The 20,176-nt window shown below is 44.0% G+C and overlaps 1 protein-coding gene across 1 annotated transcript in view; it reads right to left on the reverse strand.

Moving 5' to 3' along the window:
- Positions 1–842: 842 nt before the first annotated feature.
- LOC307236965 (myocardin-related transcription factor A-like) overlaps positions 843–20,176 on the reverse strand; it is a 64,343-nt gene continuing 45,009 nt past the window's right edge. Inside the window, exons 5-20 of the mRNA XM_080009560.1 lie at positions 19,802–19,877; positions 18,727–18,888; positions 14,140–14,312; positions 13,826–13,960; positions 13,676–13,738; positions 13,159–13,346; positions 11,847–11,973; positions 11,148–11,382; positions 10,272–10,447; positions 8,876–9,856; positions 8,391–8,579; positions 7,885–8,001; positions 6,498–6,641; positions 4,916–5,008; positions 4,788–4,839; positions 843–4,696 (exon numbers count right to left, since the gene is read on the reverse strand). Coding sequence (XP_079865686.1) covers positions 4,158–4,696; positions 4,788–4,839; positions 4,916–5,008; positions 6,498–6,641; positions 7,885–8,001; positions 8,391–8,579; positions 8,876–9,856; positions 10,272–10,447; positions 11,148–11,382; positions 11,847–11,973; positions 13,159–13,346; positions 13,676–13,738; positions 13,826–13,960; positions 14,140–14,312; positions 18,727–18,888; positions 19,802–19,877 — 3,450 coding nt within the window. The 3' untranslated portion in view covers positions 843–4,157. The remainder of the gene's footprint in view (positions 4,697–4,787; positions 4,840–4,915; positions 5,009–6,497; positions 6,642–7,884; positions 8,002–8,390; positions 8,580–8,875; positions 9,857–10,271; positions 10,448–11,147; positions 11,383–11,846; positions 11,974–13,158; positions 13,347–13,675; positions 13,739–13,825; positions 13,961–14,139; positions 14,313–18,726; positions 18,889–19,801; positions 19,878–20,176) is intronic.

Here is a 20,176-nt window from a genome sequence, read left to right on the forward strand (position 1 = left end):
GCCACTGGTGTCACCAGACGAGCCTTTGGTGGTGGTGGTGTTACAGTGTGGGCAGGTGTGTCTCGTCAATACAGAACTGCCCTACACTTTGTGAATGGTACAGTGACAAGCCCATACTACCTGAATAACATCATTAATCCAGTCATTGTGCCCCTGCATGAACAACACAGGCATCATTTCATCTTCATGGACGACAATGCTCCAGCTCATCGAGGTGGCGTCATTAGGGAACGGCTGCTGGAGACTGGGGCACCTCAAATGGAGTGGCCTGCACTTTCTCCAGACCTGAATCCCATAGAAAACCTATGGGATCAGCTGAGTCGCCGTGTAGAGGCTCGTCACTCTACACCGGTACACCGTACCCCAGAACCTCAATGACCTGAGGGCCGCCCTTCAAAAAGAGTGGGGGGCCAGGCCTCAGCAGACAATAAGTCGACTTGTGAACAGCATGAGACATCGTTGTCAAGCTGTAATTTATGCTCAAGGGCACATGACAAGTTGAGACATTGACAATTTTTGTTGTGGTATACCCACCACTGTTGTTGGCTTTTGTTTCAGTAAATTGTTTGAGATGAGGAAATCACCATTGCATGCTTCTACTTAAATGCCCTACTTTCATGATATAATATCACTGTAGCGTAAACTTTTTACATTTTTCATATATTTCACCTGGAAACCAAATATCCCTAACTTTTTGTGAGTAGTGTATTTACACTTCATGTAAAGTACCACTTCATGTAAAATAACCAATCGGTGACCAAGATCAAGACTAAAAAATAAATATCTTATTTTACAAATCCTTTGAGTGCCAGAGATTAAAAAGAAAAGAAAAACCAAACACACCGTTTTTACCTCTTTATCATCATTTGCGTACAGCAGTAACACGTAAAAAAAAATAAAATAGAGACTGACCGGTGATCAGATACTGGACCTCCACGGCGTATCACAGCTTTTATATTCAATCACTGTTTTCACAGAAAACAAGCGATTCCATCAAATTTCATATATTCACTGAGAATGGCACTTTCGGCAAGTTTGGTGTATACGAAGAGTTGATCTAGGAGCTAGTTTTCCAAAATATCGCTCCCTAAACCAGTCAACGATTTTAAGTGCAATGTCGGAATAACAAAAGAATTATGTTAAGCAAGTATTGTTGGTAATAATAAAAGTCCTAAAAGTAGACCCCAGAAACGAACGCATATATATATATATATATATATATATATATATATATATATATATATATATATACATATACATGTGAGATAGTGATATATGCTGGGTATTGATATATAAGGTAAAGTGAGCGAAAAATGTGAAAAAATAAACAACTGCTATTATTAATTACTATTATTATTATTATTATTATTATTATTATAATTAATTATTATTATTATTATTATTATTATTGAGTGTTAAAGACTTTGCACTAGGGGATTTGGAGTCACAAACTTTTCACAATACACTGCTTCCAACTCCTTGAATCTGCACAAAATACTAAAATATTCACAAATTGGAAATATGAGTAAGCGTAAGAGATACGGATAGGGAAATTTGATATTATAAATTATGTAAATAATGTGTGCTATGTAATCGGATTACTTTTTACTTGCGTGAGGCCAACCTTTGTATTTTTTTAATACAATTAAAAATTTTAAAATGACCTCAATATCTTATTATAATCATTTTCAATGAACTGTTACGAGCAGAAATCATGTTCTCTCTTTGTTTTTCCATTTTCTAGATTTGGTACAGTGGGATGACTAACCAACCGAGCGTGTTTGAATACTGGAAAAATCCCCATAACGTTCAATTTAATAGAGGAAAAGGGAGTGGGAATATGAGAAACCTAATAAAAAAACACCAAGCTTACGGACTTGTTTGCTGTATATATTAACCACCATGTGACAAACGTTGTTACTTTTAAAGCAAATTTGAACCTCATCGGTCAATTTTCAATAACAGTCTATGTTACAAACGGAAGTATAATGTACATGGAGGTTACAGCTTCCCTTGCATCGACCTCCCCCGAAGCCGTGGGGAGGGAGTACAGTGACACCCCCCCCCCCCGTTTTTTTTTTACCAGGCAAAAACACGGGGATTCCCGGAGCCAAACTTTTGCTTTAACTAAGTTGCAAAAAAGTTTTTAAAGTAACTTTTCCCAACGCTAAAATATAAAATGTAAAGAACCCATAAAGGGGTATTTAGAAGAATACAATCACCAGATTGGCAAAGGTACTGATGCAGTACAGGCTGTCCAATTATAACAATCTTTATGAAGACAGCGCATCAACAAAAAAATAAATAGTGCATATGTGTCCAATAATTTAGAGTACACACACACATAGAAAGAGTACGAAAGTAGTACGTGGAAAAACAAAACCGCTTGGTGCTGCAAATCAGCACTGTAACCGCACAGCGCACATCACCCCATGTAAAGTCACTCATCAGAGGTAATGAATCATCGCTGCTGTTGTATTTGTACATTCGGCCACGCTTACACAAGAACAAATGAAACAAAAATGCATCCCATCGCGACCAGAATGGTTGATGTAATTTGGCAACATCCCGAATCAAGAGTTAAGACCGCGAGTTTCACATGTAGCGCCTCAAAAGAGACCCGATACTCGCAACAACAAAACGCTGCTATCAGCCTGTGACATTTTCGCTGATTACGCTCCGCCATTTAGCGTTGGAAACAATTAACCTTGTTAGCACTGTTTTTCCTCCTGAGAGTTTTCCCCACCACCAAAAATATGTTAATGCATAAAGTCACACAATATCTTTTGCCGAACGCTCTCACTTTGAGTAATGACGGTGACATTTGGTTATAATGTTTGCCCTTTTAAATGGAGCGTACATAAAGTAGTAATGGCATCTCTAAATCCGTGCAGTCTGTTAAAATGCTGAAAATGAGGCAAAAATGGTACAGTGTCTAGTCTTAATATATAATATAGGCACAACTAAAGTAATGCCTGTGCAGTATAATAGATGACATTGCATTACATTGCTTTGCATTGTATCTATGGCGTCTTTGGCTTTACGGTGCAAAATGGTTCTGGTAGGTGTTCCAGTGCAGAGCTACAGTAAATGAGTCCAAATCATTCAAAACGATCTTCATGGCAGCGGGCAGACATCACAAACGCAATTAAAAAGTTGAAGAGATCATTTCAAAGATAGTTCCTTAGGCCTGATCTCTAAAGCAGCGATTCTCAAGCTTTTTTTTTTTTTTTTTTTCCATTTTTAGGGCCCGAGGAATTTGATATGCCACCAATTTGATGAGGTTTGGTCTCCGGGAAGATTTTTACGTTCGATATGATTTAATCCAAACTTCCACATCAAGATAACCGAAACTGTACTCAAAACCGTTGTTACTGAATTGTACATTCTCAAATGTTACTTGTAAATAAAATAACAGTGAAGTTTAACTACTAATCATTTTGCTGGGGAACCCCACAGGAACCTCCTCAAGGACCCTTTGGTGGTCCCCAGATCCCATGAGAGAACCACCGCTATAAAGCAGCAATTGTGTTGTTCCGCATTGTAAGTATTTATTTTTAGCGTTCACTCAAAGTGCAGAAACCCCTGACCCCGCTCACAATTTTCCGCATCGTTAAAAAATATTAATGAGAGCGATTCATTCTCATAGCAATTGACTTTCGGACTGTTAACCTGTGAGTTTACGACAACGACTGTACTTTCTGCACAAGAAGGTGCAGTGTCTGTCATCGTCTATCATCCCTCTAAAACTTTGGCCATTGGATTGGCCCTTCGGTTTACCTGAGGCGTTAAAATAACGATTATCACACACTTGCCAAGGCCACGTACTGGGACCGCAATGAGGCAAAAGCTCTAATTTCTCCCAGCTGTGGAAATGAAAGGTTGAAAGGCTTCCACTTTAAAGTGCCCGAATGTAATTAATTGGAGTCCAGATAGATGGCATGTGCTTTCAAACGACTAAAAACGAAATCATTCGGTGTCTATGCATGCTTGCCTAATGTCCGTGTCTAAAACTGTAACAATGTCATTACGATGTAATAATGTAATTACAATGTAATTAACAGAAGTAATTACAATGTAATAACAGTGTAATTAACAGATTGTAATTGTAATAACATGTAATGTAATAAAATGTATTTGCATTTCTGTATCTTGTATCACAGACAGGAGTCCCAGTGTATCTGCAGGTCCACGCTGTCCAGGAAGTCGGTGGAGAAGACGCTGGTGGGCGTGTGCGGCGCCAGCGGTGCCAGCCCCCGCTCCCTGGCCCCGTCCCCCTCGCCCGCGGTGAGGTCCAACCACTCCATGGCGTCTGCGCCCGGGCCGTGGTGGTCCGCCATGCCGCCCAGGTCGTAGGTGTCCATGGGCGAGGGCGGATGGTTGAGGATGCTGGCCGTGCTCAGCATCTGGCTGTGCAGGTCGTCGATCACGGTCAGCGGGCTGCCGGGCTCCACGCCCAACAGGGGCTTGCCGGTGGTGCTCTCTAGGAAGTCCTCCAGGCGGCCGCCCCCCCCGCCGCCGGGGGGCGCTTGATGGTCCTCTTCCGCGGCGTCGTTTCGCAGGGCGTCCGAGCAGGGCGGGGGCGTCGGTGGGAACAGCGCCAGCTGCAGCGGGGAGGGGGGAGGCGAGGGGGTGTGGGAGCTACAGTGGAGGCGGGCTAGGGAGGGGTCCGGGGACGGCTTGAAGGAAGAGATTTCTGGCAGCGGCGACAAAGAAAAAAAGGGCCATGAAACCCAACCTCTCACACCTCATTACATTATATTTGAAATTCTGGCGTTGCCTCTTACCACCGCTCTGGAAGAGGAGGTCGAATAAGTCCTCCATTTGCTCCGAGTTCTCCTGAGAACGAGGAGAAAAATGAGTCCTCCAGAAACGCTGAAGTTCAGTAGAATGGGAAGGTCAGGTTAACACTTACCTTGTGGTCGTGGCATGAGGCGGACATCTTGACGGAAGCTGGAGACAGAGGACTAAGCAAGACATCATGATCCAAGGCAGAGTACACCTCCTCCTGCAGGAGAGTGGAGGATGAGGAAGAGAAGGTAAAGGGCATATGCGATGGCAGCTTAAATTTAAAAGGCTGTTGCAGCTGTCTAGGCATGATGAGATAAAAGCCTGGAAAATGGCCCCTGACTTTTAAAGAGATCTTACATTTAAATAATGTAATATTTCTAAGATGATTAAAAACATGTAGTATTGAATTCCTTGAGCTCAACAAGAAATTGACTTGGAATTACATCAAGAGGACACATCATCTACCGAAGAAGTTCAGGTGTAAACTGGCTGGAATGGTGCGTCTTGCTGACTCTATTTTCTCATTTAAGTAGGATAAGGACGATTCTGAATTGAATTATTTCCATCTGGGGCACAAAGAGCAGCTGGATTTACTAGATTATCTATAGTTCCTTCCAGAAAGGTGGGCCCAAAGAAGGGTAAACATCAGGTCAAACATGTGTTCATTCAAAGTTAAAAAGCTTTGTGATACGAACGGTAACTGACATGAATACTAAAATCACCATGACGAACAACTTGATGAAAAAGAGAAGAAGTCTTGCTAAAAGCTACCACTGCAGCAATAAATGATAAATAAGGGAAAACAGCAGAGTCTGAAGTGCAAGTCGTTTCAAATTAATCGGGCTGCCTTTAAGAAACCTTCAGTACAAGATCACCTTTCTTAGCTTGGTTAAAACAGCTGTAACCTGGAGGGTGCAGTTGAAGTAGCCGCCTGTAATAACTGGGTTGTAACCAAGACTCATTCAAAGCTAAAATCGAAAAGCAAAAGACAGAATAAAGTCCTTTAAAATGAACGTTCGTTTGGAGAGCAATCTAATGTGGACCAAGGCCACAGTCTAGTATGTGGGGTTAATACTGGCGCTCGTCCGGATCATTTCCATAATATCGGGTTTCGTTTGACAGACCTATTTGTAATAATTATGGGGATATTAAGGCTACGCAAAACGGCAGTGGAATGAAATCAATCATTTTTTTCCACAGGATTTGAGTGGAAGCTGAACAAAAGCAATCGTGGGAAAGACCATGGTCTGCTGCCGGGGAATGTAAAGTGAGTATGTCAATTAAATTGAAAGTTTCCCAGCAATGCTCTTTAAGCATCAATGCTCTTTAAGAAGAAGAAGAATCACTTTATTGGTCTCACAGGTGTGAATGCACTTAGCGCGCACACGCACGCACGCACGCACAGAGTGGTGAGGGAATGCCTCTGCATTCAATCCCTTCTCCAGGGGGCAGCCAGGAGCAGTAGCGCCCAGGGACCAATGTGGAGCCATGTTGTGTCAGGGACAGGACAGGAAGTGTCCTTTTTTTTTTAAATTGGTTTTTTTTTTATATTGAATGAGACCCCCTGTGAGCACGGGGAGAACATGCAAACTCCCTAATCATGCAAAGGCCACTAATTGGAAGATTAGGGGCCTTTCCTGATTTCTGTGTTAATGCAGATGGAAAAATAAACAAATATTTGACAAAGTATCTTTTTGTTGGCTTACTGTTCGAGCAGCAGGTGAGAGACAGTCCTTCTCTGACGGGACGGTCTCTGTGTCCACAAATAAGGACTTCGGAAGGGGCATGGCTGATATTGTCTTCCCCAATTGAGATTGGTCTTTTGGAGTTTGAAGTCCCGCCTTCTGCGCCTTAAACCAATCAGAACAGGAGCAAGACAGCTACGGTTATGAGACATTCGGTAGCAAGGGAAGCTTTGACTCCTTTTTCCAAATTGGGTTCTTTGCGAGTCACTCAGTGATAAAATAGTTGTTTGATTTTCAGACTGTTCATTCACTTGATTCAGTCGCTTCTGAGTCATGGATGGAATTCTCATAAGAATCGTCTAATTCTGTCAAAATGATTTATTAGACGGAAGTATGCAAACTGTGGATCTCAGAAATCTCTGGATCTCTTTCAACCAAATTCTCTTCAAACTATTAACATAATTTAAGTAAATACAACATAATTTACTTATCTGCCAAAAACATCTATTTTGGTGGAATTTTAAAGTGTAAATCGGCGAATAACGCCAAAGGCCTCGACCTTTTTTGCATCTGACTTAAATTTGGTCCTCAGTAATTATTTTCTGTGAGTGAGATTGGAAAATTCAGAACAGTGACTCAACTCCCGATTCATTTAAAACATCCATTCACTACGAACGTTTGCGAATCTGTGTCATTACTCGAGAAGTGCGGTGAGGCACATGCTCTGAATTGGAATTAAAATTTTCTGAGCATACATGGCAAATGTCATTTTCTACAACCCTGGGTCGAATAACTGACACCTGTGGGCTGTCGAGTACAACAGCCTATTTGTGACTCCAATTGCAACTGGAACAAGTAGAAGCTTTTTTTCTGTGCAAAATTAAACTGCACTACTGGGCCGTGGGGTCACACAGTGATTTTAATTCATAAGCCGAAACTTGACAGTTCTGAATTGGGCGCGACTGCGATTGACAGAGAAGGAAAGCACTGCTCTTCCTCTATTAGCAGAAGTACAAGCGTGTCCTCGTTCCTCCGTCCTGTGTGTTAACAGCGTAAATTGGCGCCGTGGAGGTAATTGTTGTAGCAATTAGCGGCGCCATCATCGTCACTGTCCAAATACATTTGGATTCCATCGGCTCGCTCTTATCGACGGTGTACGCCATTAACTTCCTGCTTGTTATGGGACTCACCGGGGAGGTTCTTCAAGACTCTCCCATTTATTTCCCCATTCATGTAGAATTAAAGAACAGTGAGATTGTTCCGTTATTGCCGTAGCGACGGTAAGACGAGCACCCACCTAATGTTTAAGTGGCCGGACAGAGCTATTAAATCACAGCTGTGTTATATTATTATTCGATACCGACAGTTTTGAATGACTTTTGTGAAACCAAGCTAATTCTGAGCTCACCATTATGTTTGGTTCTTTCAAAGAGCCAAGGTGTGTCCTCTCTTTGGATTGGCTCTGAGTGTCGGCCGGCCGAGGGGGTGATTGGCCAGGGATCTTGGTTGGCGTAGATTGGAGTCGCTAACAGGTAAAAATATTCAAGTACATGAACCAATAATATAGATAGATAGATCGACAGACAGACAGACAGACAGACAGACAGACAGACAGACAGACAGCTAGGCAATAATAAAGTAATAAAAAAAGGCAAAAAATAGCAATATGTTACACACCTAGGAATTAGCAAAAACAACATTTGAACAAAATGTAAATATATATAAAAAATATGTGATACCAATAAACAATAAATAGAAATGTAGAAATGTACAACAAAACAAACATAAGATAAACCGAAAAACTAAACAAGAAACATTTGGCAATGTACAATAAACCTAAAAATTAAAAATAACTGTGGTGAAAAATAACATCAATAAAGAGGCTTAGGTGAAACAATGGCCAGTAGGAAGTACCTGCAGCGTAATGGTTGTTTTGTCATTGGAGCCGGTTCCTGGTAACTCTGACATATTATTGGTCAGCGCGATCAGGAAGTGGTTGCCATTGCTGTCGGTGACCAGTGTTGGAGTGGAGCCGGTCTTGAGGAGATCCAGGTGGTAGGAGGGGGTGGAGCCTGGCTGCTGGTTGAGGAGCTGCTGTGAGACCTTTGGGGAGACAGATATGCAAAATAAGGAGCTTAAACTTAGTTTAGAATACTTATTTAGAAAAAATTAAGACATTTCCAGACATGTATCCATTATTTTTGGACCGCTTTATAAGATGACTAAGACAATTAAATTCACAATATCAAGATTTTCTCTTCTATTTTTTAGGAAATCTCATCAAATAGCAAAATAAATTGACCTTGGCAGATGACTAAACTCTTATCTTATGCTAAGATAACAAAAAACAATAAAGTGAATACATTTAAAAAAACCTAGTACCCTGCCTTGTCACTCACCTTTTGCGACTGCTGCACGACCAACTGCTGCTTGTTCTCGAGAAACCGTTGCTGCTTCGGTTGCACCGGAGCTTGTGTCTGGCTCTGTTGCCGTGGTTGCTCCGTTTTCTGCTGCTGTTGGTGCTGTTGCTGCTTCAACCTTTGCGCCAAGAGCAGCTGCTGCTGCTTCAACAGAGCCTGCTGCTTCAGGGGAATCTGCTGCTGATGCTGCATTTGCAGAAGCTGCTGCTTCATCTGCTGCTTGTGGGACTTCTTCTTCCTCTGCTGGGAACGATTGAGAAGATTCTGGCTCTGCTGGTCCTGGAGCTGCTGGTTCTGCTGGTTCTGCAGACTCTGCTGCAGCAGCAGCTTCTGGATGGCCTTCTGCTGGGCCAGCTGGAGCGCCGCCTGCTGCAGACGCAACTGTGCGGCCTGAGGAGCGACCACCGCCTCACTGGTGTTCTCCTGCTTGAAGGTCACCTTGGTGCCGATTGACTGGCGGGGGGTGGATGGGGGACGGACGGGGATGGATGGCGGGAGATTGAGGCCGGGGACGTCGGGTGGTTCTTCCTTCACTCGGACCAGAACCGCAGGCTCCGCCACCTTCACCCCTCCTGCCTTCCACTCCCCTCCTCCCGCTCCTCCCCCCACCTCTCTCCTCCCGTGCTCCAGCTGCAACCGCAGAGCCTCCACCAGCCGCTGCTTCTGCACCAGCATCCCGCTCAGCATCTCGATCTGCCTGTCCTTCTCACGCAGCATCTTGTCTTTGTCCACTGTGGGCGCCACATCGCGGCCTCTGCTGGTGGCGAGGGGCGTGGTAATGGTGGTCGTAGTGATGGAAGAGGAGGAGGAGGAGGAGGAGGAGCAGGTGGTGGTAGCAGAGGCAGGTACGCACTGAGGGAGCTGGCAGTGCTGGTGCTGGCCACACAAGCAGCAGGGTGCTGGGACAAAGGAAGCAGGCTCTTCTTTGATGGCGGGCAAACAGGGACGGGGTGAACTTACCTGAGAGAGAGAGAGAGAGATAGAGAGAGAGAGAGAGAGAGAGAGAGAGAGAGAGAGAGAGAGAGAGAGAGAGAAATTAAAGGTCTGAATATGAGGCTAAGCTGCATTGACAGCAGTTTAATTGGTGTCAGGCGATGCGGCTAACAGGTCACGCATTGAACGGGGGAGAGATTTTGGAGGGAAAAGATACAAAATTAGAAAAGAATGAAACAAACGTAAAAAATAAAATAAAAAATAATACATTTCCGGTAGCCCTTTGTGTCAAAGAAGATGGTCGTTTAATGAGGTGAAAAGATGGGCGGCGGGAACATGAAAGTGAAAATTACTCTTAATAGGCTAGTCGCTAGCTCCGATTTCAAATGTCATTATATAAAGCGGTGGAGTCGTGGCGTCCAGAGAAGGAACTCTTTCTGACCATTTCTCCCAGTGCATCGGCGTCATAGCAGGCGTCTTCTGGACTCGCGGCCGAAGGAGAATGGTCGGTGAGGGCAGGGGAAGAGGGTGCGGAACGGCCAAAGGTTGCAACCTGTCGTGACGGAGGCGCTTCCTGGTGCACAGGCGACCGACCGCTCCCTGCATCTTCAGCGTCACCTGCACGAACAAAAGATCACGTTTACCCATGTTTTTCCCTCTTATTTTCCCATTGAAGCTGCATTAAGCGATATTTCTGCGAATTAAACAAATCTGACTCCCGGTAATTTCAAGGAGGATGCGAGAAAATTAAAAACTACAACAAATATGAAAAAGTAGTTAATATATATTTTAAGCACTAATTTGACATGACTACTTACATTTCCTGACATATATTCATTCAAGATTTCTCAATCTATTGGGATAATAGTTTGAAAAAAAACAATGGGGAATCACTGGGAATGTTGTTAGATGGGGAGGGACGACAGGAGAGAGAAAAGGGTTATTATTTTTTATATTATTTTTATTTTTCATTGAAAATAATAAAAAAAAAAAAATCATATTTTAAATATTTTTTACTTCAGGTTGAGTGCCTTGCTCAAGGGTGGCGGCGTCACTTGTGGTGGATTCTTTCGACCCGCTCTCTAATCACTGAGCTGTTGCTGCCTCCCAGCTCAATTACTTTTATATTACATACAGACGCCGAACCGTGCAACAAAATGTGCTTAGCTCCGAACAGGAACTCCACACGCTGGATAAACAACTAAGTGCCTGATTGCGTTTAATTGGATGATTGCACGGAGAGGGTTTCACTACGTTGCGTACAGCTGGCGTAATCACAGAGCTGAGCGGTAATTTCCCCCTAAATGTCTTCTATTACCTGAGTGGAGAAGCAGAGATGGGGGCTGCTGCTGCTGCTGCTGCTGTTGTTGTTGTGATGCAGAGTTGTTGGGGGTTCCTCCCGCACCTGCGGTGGCCCCTGCTGGAGGAGGCGAGGTACCGCCGCCCTCCCCGCCGCGCAGCTCCTGGTAAGCCCGGAGCCGCTCAATCAGGTCACTCTTGGTGCCGGAGACCGTCAAGCTGCGGAGCTTCAGCTCGGTCTTCAGCTCGGCCACCTGACAGCGAGAGCGAGAAAAAGAGAGAGAGAGAGAGAGAGAGAGAGAGAGAGAGAGAGAGAGAGAGAGAGAGAGAGAGAGAGAGAGAGAGAGAGAGAGAGAGAGAGAGAGAGAGAGAGAGAGAGAGAGAGAGAGAGAGAGTGGCGAGAAAGAGAGAGAGTGCGAGAGAGAGAGCATGAGAGAGGAACAATGAAAATATGAGGTAAATATAATGGGGGGGGTTGAGATTGAACCGAGGGGCACGGCGACGGCAAACGTAGCGAAGCAATAAGACGGAATGATCCATCACTGTCAGGTCTTTGTGTCAGTGCCGAGCTGCGAGGCCATTTCTCAGCGTCACACCAGCTCGCGCTGGCATTTCAAGTTAACGAAGGAACTGATAGAATAACAACAGCTTGTACGAGATAAAACCAGCAACGACTACAACAACGACGGCATGGTCAGGAAACCCTTTTTATGTCCACCTTCATTTCGTCCAGGTTGGGGGGGAGGCAGGCCGTTGGGGCGGCATGCTGCCGGCTGTCCGCGCTGGGCTGAGGCGGGAGGGTGGCGGAAGGAGCGGTGGTGGTCTTGGGAGGGGAGGGGGCGGCGGAGGAGGTGGAGGTGGAGGCAGAAGAGCAGGATGAGGGAGGGGGAAGCAGCTGATCTGCCTGGGGTCTGCGAGGAGGGAGGATGGATGTTAAGATACTCGACAATGTCTGGGATTTTGATCATCGTAACATCGTGAAATTGCAGAAATTAGCCTTTACCCCCCCCGGTTCAGGACAAACCCTTGGATTGTGATTGATTAAAAACAAAGAAAAACTGCGCAAATCTACAAATTATACCAATTTCTGTCCCTATTGCCACTTGATGTGAGTTTTAATTAGAGACTTAGGGAAGTTAGGCGAATGTTCCCACTGTGGTGGGATCAAGATGGCGCCAATAATACACTGCCTGTAATGGGGAGAGGGTAAAGATTTGTAATACACACACACACACACACACACACACACACACACACACACACACACACACACACACACACACACACACACGAGTCCTATTAAGCATACCACTCCAGATAATGGAGATTCGTCCTCATAAAACCAAACCAAAAACCATGTCGTGGAGACTTTCACACCTAGAGTAGCCCTTCGTATTGGCCTTCATCATCTTTTGGGTTGCATTGTACAGTTGTGAAATACATGACAAGGTATGACATGATATTTCTTAAAATGTGGGAGAAAGAGTCTTCTCCCACATCTTACACCCAAAGGCATTTCCAAACAGAGGTCTGCGGCCTGTAGGAATTGCAGGGGGTCCGCAGCAAAATTATTTATTTATTTATTTATTTGACTAATTTTCCATGTTTTAAAATAGCATTTCATGCAAACAGGCTTGTTTGTCTTAGCGCAAAGGAATAGGAGCGCAATAGCAACTTGTTATGCTTATAGTGTAAATACATTTTGATGAAGATTAGTTTGTGTTTCTGTTCTCAATGACCAAACCATAGTATGGCTATAACTCAATGCACTGCTTCTGAAAGAGAAAAATCTTTCTTTCCGTTAGATTTTGACTACATTTTGAGGAAATGTAAAAATTGCGATTAATCACGCGATATTTGTGCAATATAATCGTGATAAATAGAAATTTATAAATCTACTCATTAATTATTTCAATCATTTCACAGTCCTCATTGCTATTTCATCTCACTATAGATAACACAACATATCTAACATGTTAGATACATCGAACAGAGCGCATATATGGACAGATTCAGATTGAGAGACTGACTTGGGTGGAGCGGGCAGGATGGTGTGATAGTTGTAGTTGTGCTGCTGCTGGTTGAGGATCTGCAGCTGCAGGAAGAGTTGCTGTTGCTGGAGGATCTTGGCGTAGAAGGAGTCCAGCTGTGGGGGAGGTGGCTCCCTGTCCCCCCTCTGGTCAGGAGGGATGTACTGATGGTACTTGAGCTTTTTAATCTGCTGAGTAAAAACAGAGCCCACAGTCAAAGCGACGTCCCGAGCCAACACGAGAAGAGCCGCTGTTTCATCGATTCATTACATCAAACCCCTCGTCTGGGGGTATTTACCGAGCACACTCAAGCTCCTTTGGGTCTGCGGAGCGGGATTTCAACAATTTAATGAGTTTCTTTAATTGCTTGGATTCATTCCCTGGTATTTATCATCGTAGATTTACATCCTGATAGTAATATACCAGGAAATATGAGATCTGTTATTTACAAGTGGGATAATTCACTTAAGACTCGCTGCTACTGAAGTAAGAGTAAAACGAAAAAAGTCATAGTAACCTTAGGCTTGTTGTCCTTGCTTTTCTTGGATTTCTGGATGGAGCGGTCTGAGTTTGGCTTAGGCTGAGACCGGAGAGATAAAAAGAAAAAGCGTTAGGGTTGTACCGATTTATCTCCATTGAAAGTTCTTCTGCCAGGGATGTCGCTCACCTGCGCTGAGGAAGGAACCCTCTGGGGAGCCAGGGCCGCCGTCCCATTGGTCAACTTGAGCGAGGATATGGGCGGGGAGGAGGGGGGAGAGACAGAAGGGGGGCGGGGAGCTGACGGAGGGGCCCGATTTAGAAACTGTAAAAGAAGAAGTGGATTGATTCTCAAGTGGGACTTTCCATCATTCATTTCTTGGGTAATCTCTTTATCGACAAATGGAAAACACCTCCTCAAGCCATCCAACTTTTCACAACATATGACATCATATTTTCATACGTTTCTATGTTCAATGTCAAAAATGGTTAAAAAACATTTACCTGTGAAGGTGAGGTAACACTGCTCCCAGCCAGGGTGTCTGGAGGAGAGGCCGGGGGCCCCGACCCCAGCGGAGACCCCTGAGATCCCGTCTGCACCGGAGATCTGAGGGGAGAGAGGCTGTCGTGGCTGTCCTCGTCGAACGACGAGTTCTCCCCCGACACCTTGGGAAAGTCTGTCTCCAGATAGATAGTTAAGGAAAAGGGAGAAGGGAGAGAAAGGAGATAACGGAGGTGAATTTCATGTTAGTATAGACTGTTGACAAAACTATTATCTTTATCGGAGGAGTGGAGGGACAATTTATAAGTGTCTATAGGAATGACGAGTACATGCAGTGAGCTTTATTTCTTGCGTTTCCAGGTGTTAGGTCAAAAGACCCTTCACTTTAGCTAACCCCCTCCCCGTCTGACTGTTCGAATGTGCTCGATGAGTGCCGGCATTATCGCCTGCTTATTCACCTCCTATTTAAAGTGAGGCTGTGACCGCCTTGACCCACTACAGCCCTGGCATATGCAGCCCCCCGCCTACCTGTCAACCCCCAACCCGGTAAGCTAATGTGACAATGAGATATCAGCTGCCCTGTGGTCGCTTAGCACCTATCATCGCTATGAGGACTCTGAAGATGCTCTCAAGCAGCAACCTTTACAGCTGGGTGTTAAAGTCAATGCAGAAGTACCTTGAACTGCAGTAATAATAGCCGATAGATTCTGCTTCAACAAAACCTCAGACTGACAGAAGTCAATGGAAAAAGAAGAAATATTAAGGCTTAAAGAGAGGTATGTTTGGGGCCGTGATCGCTTTTACAGGTGTTTGAGCAACTTGCCCGTTTATTTTTCTTCCTTTCCTGCAATGTGTGGAGGTGTCACTCATTTGAGTACCTGAGGACACAGAGACTCTGCCCTGCTCCCTGTATTTGGCAGTTCTGGCTCCATATCTTGGCAAGATGGTGTTCTGAATAGACCTCAAATTGTCTCCCCAGAAACATACATTTTCTTTCTACAGTCTATGGTTGCTCTTCACAATGACTTTTCTCATCCCCAGAAATCCCCCTATTGTTGGGATGGTAGAGTTTCTTCCCGTATTTAGCAGGAGACTGCAAACTGATTTTCAGGGTGTTCTTAGACTCCGCCTCCATTAACATCACTATCTCTTCAATATGAACATTTATAAATGAATAAAACCAATCAGTGCGACTGATAATTGTATTTGTTCTTATTGAAGGGTTTGCTAATGACTATTGTACTATGAATTTGACAACTACTGGAAAACATAGAAGTAATCTGTGATGAAAGTATTTGGTGAATGACATAATACAGTGGACACTGACAGCCTTTTAACTATGTCTATAGTTGTGTGTTCAACATATCAGAGTATCACATATATTCTACACCTATGTTTAACAACAATGCTAGATTCGGGCTTAAAGATGGATTGACTGACTTTGTGGAATGGATTCATTTGATCTCATCGAATGGAGCATTAAGGAATGCCCCATGCTTGACTTTGTTTGTTTTTGGTTTTTTTCCGGACCCACATCTGACTCTTCTGAATGAAGAACTGCAGTTCAATTTGTGTGCGGCACTAAGACTAATGACGCACAAGAAAACAAACACTGCTAAATGAGGAACAAAGAAACAAGGAAAACACTTCTAAAGACATCTACAATCTAATTAAAGGAGACATTAATCTGAGCAGCTCCTCGGGAGACATTTATATAAGCGAGGGAGGAAAATGGAAATGGGATAGTATGTGTATTACCGTGCTGCATTAATCAGACAGGAGGTGGAGGAGGATTATGATCACCATCTATTCTATGGTTGCATCAGATATACTGTATGTGTACATATAAATGCTGCGTAGCTTGTGGAGCTAGTTCTGTCAGACAACTTGACGGCGCCACATGTTTACCCGCCCTTATCGGCCGGCCTATTTAAGCAGCCTATTCCTCCTGCCAATATGAGAAGGATTACTGATACAGTGGCCTACTAGGGGGAAAAAAGGGATTTAATCATATCCATCGCACTCCACGCCCAATCCCCCCCCACAGGTTCATCCACCGCAGTCTGAGACAAACAAAGAAAATCTTCCTCCTGGGAATCAACCTTGTATCAGATAACCATCATTACCGGGACATCTTGAGTCTCTTGCGGTCTCCAGTTTCATTACAGATGGTGTGTGTGTGTGTGTGTGTGTGTGTGTGTGTGTGTGTGTGTGTGTGTGTGTGTGTAAATTATAATCTGAAGTGATGGCAGCTTGTGTAGAGAGAGAGAGGTGGAGGAGTGGGCTGCTCCAAAAACACCGCTGGCCCTTAATTTACCATCAGCAGGAGATGATGAAGAGACGACACTGGGCTGATTAAATACCCTCCCGACCAGTATGACGGTGAAGACTTCTTTACTGCTGGGCCACTCGATGTTGGTGTGTGTGACTACTTGTTAGAGCTGCTATGAAACTGTGTGGTATGTGTACATGTGTGTATGGATGCGTTTCCACATAACATACAGTATACATTATCTGTACACTCATTATTTATTTATCTTATTAAGCGTTTATTTGCAGAGGGCCAGATACAAACACATCGACATATTGAAAAGACGTTTTATATATATATATATATATATATATATATATATATATATATATAGACGTGTGTGTGTGTGTGTGTGTGTGTGTGTGTGTGTGTGTGTGTGTGCAGTGAGCACCTCACTCACAGCTTACGTCTCCCAGCTGGACCTCAGAGGCCATGATGTGATTATGCTTTTGTATCTTTATTGAACCTCAACTTCCACACCTCCGCCCATCAATCATCCGGGCAGACGCCGCGCACTCCGCCTTCATAATCCAACATCGGGGGACACAGGGACCCACAACACACCTCCAACAGTCGATTGATGCAGAAAAAGGTCTATCTTTGCGGGACTTTACCCCCCCACACACACACACACAATTGGATGTTGATACAAAGGATGTAAAAGGGTGTTAATGAAAAACGGGGTCTTGACATCGGTCACAATACTCCAATTACAGCAGCGGGAAATGCAATTCATGCAACCTTTTGTTTTATTGCCGCGGCGCTGTGTGAGCGCCCACACATGCACTCACGCACGTACACACATGCGCACGCGCGCACACACACACACACGTGCGCATGCACACACGCACGTGCGCTCACTCCATCTCTGTCTCTTTCACTCTCTCTTTCTGAAACACACACGCGCACACACGTTTAGACTCTTCAAGGATTAAGCAATTACACTAATCACGGGTGACGGGGGCTTCGTTAGCAGACCTTGTAGCTATCTACAAGCCAACTGTGGGGGAAGCGGGGGGACAGGTTTAATTCCCGTCTGTCAGACATGAGATGACACAGCATAGGCGATTTAACACGTCCTGGTTTAACCTTAAAGAAAAACATTCTAAATCTCAATAAAAGGAATCTAAGAGCGCTTGCTATTTTTGAAGCACCCACACCCAGCTGGGAGAGCGGGGAGCGTGAGGAACAGCACATGCGTCATCAGGCGTCTTGTGAATGTGCTTGTGTAAGTGTGTGTGTGTGTGTGTGTGTCTGTGTGTGTGACGTGAATATGCAGGCTTGTGTGTGTAACCTGTTTGTGTGTGGGAGTTAGTCGAGTGCTACAAAGGCGAAATTCATCAATATGTTCATGATAGCTGGGGAGGACGGGGTCGGCCAGGGGGTACTTCCTGTCAGAAGCCTCCCTCAGCATTGTGGGGGTTTTGATGTAAATTACAAATGCGTTTATCAGCGAGGAAGCTGACACGGATGTGCGCACACACGCACGCTTTAGAACTTGGTGATGGAACGTAGCTGTGACATGAATATGAAGATGAAAATGAATGCAGCAGGTGCTGACGTGAACAGAGTGCGTATGAGCTTCTTTTATGGTCGCCCGTAGATCTAATGAATTTGATAACAAAGAGAGACTGGATCCAGCAGACAAGTCTCTGATTCGGGACAAAATAGAGTTCCCATCAGTGCCGAGCACCTGAGTCTCTACCGGGGACACTGGCCTCTGAAAACAAGCACCTGGACTCCAGCACTCTGCACGGTTTTGGCTCCGCTAATCTTGCATGGACATAGTTATTAAAATAAGTCGACTAATGTTATTACCAATCATCATATTTACCATTTTAAACAACATTTTTTTTACCCAAAATGTTTGTTCATTGTTTTTTCCCATTATCTATTGCAATTCTAGCAAAGGCTTATCTTTATTATATTTTTCAATGTGACAATCTCGTAGTGTAAGTACATATGGCACAAAAGATAAATACAAATGTACTGGTAGACAATTGAAAATCATGGATAAGCCTCCTATAATGCATGTCAACATGACAGAAGTAATGCACTACCAAAACCTGTTACCTGCTACACTGGGGGGTTGTGGGATTTAGTGAATAGATCAACAATTGCTAGGATGTCGTATTAGCAGATGATCAGTGTAATACAGTGTGTAATCTGCACAATGGTAAGAATAGTAATAATAGTAAGTATAGTGTGAATCTCTAGTCAAACAAAGACTCTACAGTAGTGTTTGTTCGTTCGTTCATGAAAGGGTGGCACTACTTGCCTATAATAGCCTGTTTGATGCTGGAGTGGAGTGGCAGGATGTTCTTGTGGATCAATTCCATGGGTCCTGGCCGGTGGGAGATCTTGTCGTTCAGGTCGTCGGCCAGACGGGCTCTCTTCAGTCGGAGTTGCTTGGCCTGCAGCGAGGGCTCTGCAGACGTCTCTGGAAGCACACAACAAAGTGGTCATTTGTGATGACTGTCTGAGGGGCGGCAGTATGGTTGATGTTTTTAAAAATCCATAGCGCTGAATGGAGGGGATTTGCAATGCATGGCGAGTTAGATTTTCCTGATATGTGGTGGGATGTTTTGAATGGTCACATTTATAATAAAAACAAACTTGTGTGTTACATTAAGCACATTAAGGAGGTGCACTAATTAGAAAGAGTAAAACTAGGATTGTAGAGGGATGAAGCGGGGAGCTATTTAAGATTCCTATGGTTCACTGTAATAATTTAAAGCATTCATTTAGAGATATTTCTCATTTTCCATCAAATAATCTTTCCAGTGCTTTTGGTAAGAAACTTGCATGTAACGAGCTATGCATTTTAATGATTGTATGAACGTGACTATGTTTTTAACATTAACATCCTATCATTTTTGATACCTCGCTGCATAACTGAGCTACGCAGTGGGACTGCCAAGTTAACTTCTACAAATTCGAGTTGTCAAGCAACAGGACTGGTTGTCAGAAACGAGAACAACGATGATGCCGTGCATTAGCTAGCGCTGTGGAAAACTATAGCTGCATTTTGTCTTTGCAATTTTCCCAGCGGAAAGGCAGCTCATTCCATAGCTGTAACATGCATTACGATATCAATTATGGGAGCTTAATTGCTTAATCACAGCCAATTAAAACAGCTTGGGGTGAGAAACCTGTTCCCATGCGCCAAATTCCAAGTTGATTAAGATTTATAGGGAATAATACACACTGTGTATTAGACTGTGTGAGTATGTTTTAACTATTCTGTGTGTAATCAAGATACAGTTTAATAAATTGGGCCACTGGCGAATTGAAGTGGATGTAGAATTATTAATTTGGAGTAAATAATGAGCTGATGCTGCCAGGCCACTCACCCTCCAGGATGTGCATCCTGATCAGCTCAGAGCGCTCCGGGCGACTCTGAATCTTCCTCTTCAGGTAATCCTCAGTCTGGGGAGAGTCAGTTGCACAGTCAGTCAGTTGGAACTGGCACGACACACATCAACCTGTACACTAGCAAACACACCATGAATTACAGCATTTGAGGAGATACATTTATTTATACCAAATGTTGTTACAGGCTCTTAGGCTGCAAAGCTTAAAGTCGTTTTAAGTCAACAAATGTGAGTTCTCGTTAATGGTAACTTCTAGCCGCGATTCTCCACACCTAAACTGTAAATAACACCTCCAACCTCTCTGACTGACACCTCACCTTAGACGCCATGTGCTTTCTCTCTGGTGTTTAAATG

The sequence above is a fragment of the Zeus faber genome, assembly GCF_960531495.2.
Source record: "Zeus faber genome assembly, chromosome: 11".
NCBI lineage: Eukaryota > Metazoa > Chordata > Actinopteri > Zeiformes > Zeidae > Zeus > Zeus faber.